The 3420-nt window shown below is 36.0% G+C and overlaps 1 protein-coding gene across 4 annotated transcripts in view; it reads right to left on the bottom strand.

Annotated features, from left to right (window-relative positions):
* Nucleotides 1–3420, bottom strand: part of LOC106463711 (protein CASC3-like) — a 40665-nt gene that overhangs the window by 36002 nt on the left and 1243 nt on the right. For all 4 annotated transcript variants that reach the window (XM_022391290.1, XM_013923772.2, XM_022391291.1 and 1 more), the window contains exon 2: nucleotides 1134–1325. In XM_022391290.1, coding sequence (XP_022246998.1) covers nucleotides 1134–1259 — 126 coding nt within the window. In that variant the 5' untranslated portion in view covers nucleotides 1260–1325. The remainder of the gene's footprint in view (nucleotides 1–1133; nucleotides 1326–3420) is intronic.

Below are 3420 nucleotides of genomic sequence, written 5' to 3'. Positions count from 1 at the left end.
TAAAATTATTTTATCAAGAAGAATGCTCCCAAACCTAGGATACGTGAAAAGTATTTTAAATCTCCCCTTACACAATGTTACAATGATAAGTCCATATACATGGTTTCTATGGTTATCTCATAGCATTAAACTGTTCTTGCTAAGGAACAGGCTTGTAATCCTTTGGTTCAAAGAACAGATGGTCTGTCAGTACCGCCAATGAATTTTTATTTCATCACTTACTGATCAACGCAGTATCTAAATATATAATTGCCATACAGTCTCTTCATTCTTTCTCAGTTCATACAATCATAAGTTGGTCACGACATGGAGTTAAATGAACTATCAAATTAATTAATTTGGCCCAAGGTTTTGCCAAAACTAAACCTTCTTTCTCTATCGATTCTCATTTTGCCACACAAAAAAACGGCATATGAAAAAACTTTTTTTTGAAAACACAGGTTTGTTCTGTTGTATAGCAAAGCCACACTGGGCTATTTGCTGTGTCCATCACAAAGAATTGAAACCCAATTATTTTAGCATTGCAAGTCTGTAGACTCACTGATAACATTGTATGCTTCTTCAAAGGAACTCTGTTACCCCCCACCCTCAATATACAGACATTCAGCATAATAAGTTTGTATTGAAAGGGACCTAAGAGTATTGTAGTATACACAGTTACATGGGTATGGTCATATCACTTTCTTCAAAGGGGCTGTATTTATAAGCTTAAACAGACTAATTAACGGAATCTTATTATCAAGAAGCATGTAAGGGAGAATCAGTTGTGCAAAAAGAAAAATGACTGAAACAAAAAGAATTGCAATCCAAATGTAAAAGTTTTTCAGTGTCATCACATTTTGACAGCCACCTTGGTAGTTGCTGAAACAACTTCCTTGAAAGTTTAATCCAAACAATATAGAACTTAACTGTTATAAATATGATTTTTCAATTTTAAATTATGTGTCAAAATACCATATAAACAAAAATATATTTACTTAAATTTTATATAACAATATAGTTTTCAAAAAGGATATATTTTCACCATTTTGTATATTAATTTTAACATTTTTGGTGCAACCCCTTCCCCCCTCCTACACATGGAGAGGGTTCCAGGAGCAAAATAATCCTATTTAAGGCAAAACATCAATCACCTCTCCATCTCCTTCCTGTCTCTCTCCAACATAATCTTCATCATCTTCATCAAAATCATCTAAGAAAATTTCTTCATGAACCTGTTCTAGTTCTCCTTCTATTACAACATCAGCGGTGTCTTCCATGCCACCTTCATCTATAAATTCTGTTGTAGAGTCCTGTTCTGTGCTCACTTCTCCTTCATGCTGAAACTTTAATTAACACAAGTTATTACAACCATCAGAAACAATGCCTTATGGTCAGCTGTTTGTGTTACAAGTTACTGATCATAGTATTCATACTGAACTCTAAAAAAAATTGTAAAAAAAAAAGAAGTATTTTTTCTGGGAAGTACTGCATGGGAAAAGTGTTCAGATCAAAATGATTCAATGTAAAGAACTAAAATTTTTCATAAATTTTACTGATATAAACTGTAGTGTTGTTTTTTTATATACAAAAGTGCTATCCTTTATTGGAAAAAAAGTAGTTTTTCAAGAACTCCAGTTTTTTAGTACTACGTATAAAAATTGCACCAATAAAGATGTAATCAAACCCTCACTTAACACTCTTAGTGAAGTTGTGTTATTGTTGTGTAGGTGGAGTAGTTTTATTTAAAATTGTGTTATATTATAAAGAAATGGTTATTGCACATACCATAGTTATTTTTCTAATTGTCTGAATCTTGAATGCCCAAAATGTTACATATTTTATGGATTTTTGTTTGTGGTGTCATTCAATAGATGGCGCCACATTTCATGTAATTTTGGTACACTATCCTACCAAAAGTCATTGGTCACGGATAATTATGAATAAAACGTGTCTTTATTCCAAGAAATTAATAGCATGTTCACCCGCTTTTGCCTTAATGACTGCTTCAATGTGTAGTGGAAGACTGTCTACTAATTTCTGGTATAAAACTGGTGGTACTGTGCTCCACTCTTCCTTAAAGCATTAGTAAGCTCCACTACTGAAGAGGTCCATCTTGGCCTTGCCCTAATTCTGTATTCCAATTCATCCCAAACATGTTCTATCGGATTAAGATTGGGGCTCTGTGTTGGCCACTGCAATGTTCTGATGTTATTCTCTCCAAATCACACGTTCACAATCCTTGCTTTGTGACATGGAGCATTATTATGTTGGAAGGTGTAAGGGCCTGTACCATAAAATTGCCACAGTGTAGGAACACAGAATTGTTCAGAACATTAACGTAGGACTCAGCATTCATAGATCCATGCCCTGCAACCAGTGGACCTAGTCCATACCATGAGAAGCACCGTCAGACCATGATACCGCCACCTCCAAACTTCACTGTTGGGACAACACACTCAGGTAATAAGCATCCTCCATACCCAAACACATCCATCAGACCATGATACCGCCACCTCCAAACTTCACTGTTGGGACAACACACTCAGGTAATAAGCATCCTCCATACCCAAACACATCCATCAGACTGGAAGAGTGTGTTGCATGACTCATCGCTCCACAGGACCAATTTCCATTGATCAACAGTCCAGATTTGGTGTGCCTTGCCCCACGCCAATCAAAGGTGTGCATTTGTTTTTGTTATTAATGGCTTGTGGGCTATAGCTCTTCTGTGAAAATTCATGACATGCAGCTTTTGTCATGTTCTAGAAACATTTATAGGATTGCCTGTGGCTGCTCTCATCTCCAAGCACAATTCTCTAGGGTCTTACGGCAAGATGAGGTAACCAGCCTTATCAAGGCAGGTTGGCTCCTTTCAGTCAGTATTTTATGCCTACCTGTTTATTTCTTGGGGTCATTGTCACTTGTGGACTTCCATTTCTTTGCCAGTTGTTGACATGGGAATGTTTAATTGTTTCACAATAGCACATACAGACATTTTCTCCAAATGACATCCAACTATCCTTCCTCCCTGAAACTCTTTCCGTGTACTCATTGTTCAATGTAAAAGTTTGAAATGACTTCTGAGAAAACTGCTGATCACCTTTATAGGCCAAACTATTCACATATTTTTGTCGTCACACCCACTTTCCTGCAATCAGAGGTGTGTCCCATGACTTTTGGTAGGATAGAGTACATACATACTTATAGTAAGAAAATAACAGATACTAAAGGTGGATACACTATAGTAAATGAGTAACAAATGTTAGAGAAAAACAGACACCAAACATTCATACCATAACAGTACAATGATGGGAATCATCTTAATTCATAATATTTGTTTATCACCTAGTGACTGCATCCATATTCAGGTTTTATATATATACACCTGGAAAAAAGTTAAGCACCCCCGTGTTTTTTTCAAGTGATTCAGATTCGACG

Source organism: Limulus polyphemus, unplaced genomic scaffold, assembly GCF_000517525.1.
Source record: "Limulus polyphemus unplaced genomic scaffold, Limulus_polyphemus-2.1.2 Scaffold1466, whole genome shotgun sequence".
NCBI classification, from domain to species: Eukaryota; Metazoa; Arthropoda; class Merostomata; order Xiphosura; family Limulidae; genus Limulus; species Limulus polyphemus.
This window is presented reverse-complemented; position numbering and strand designations above follow the sequence as displayed.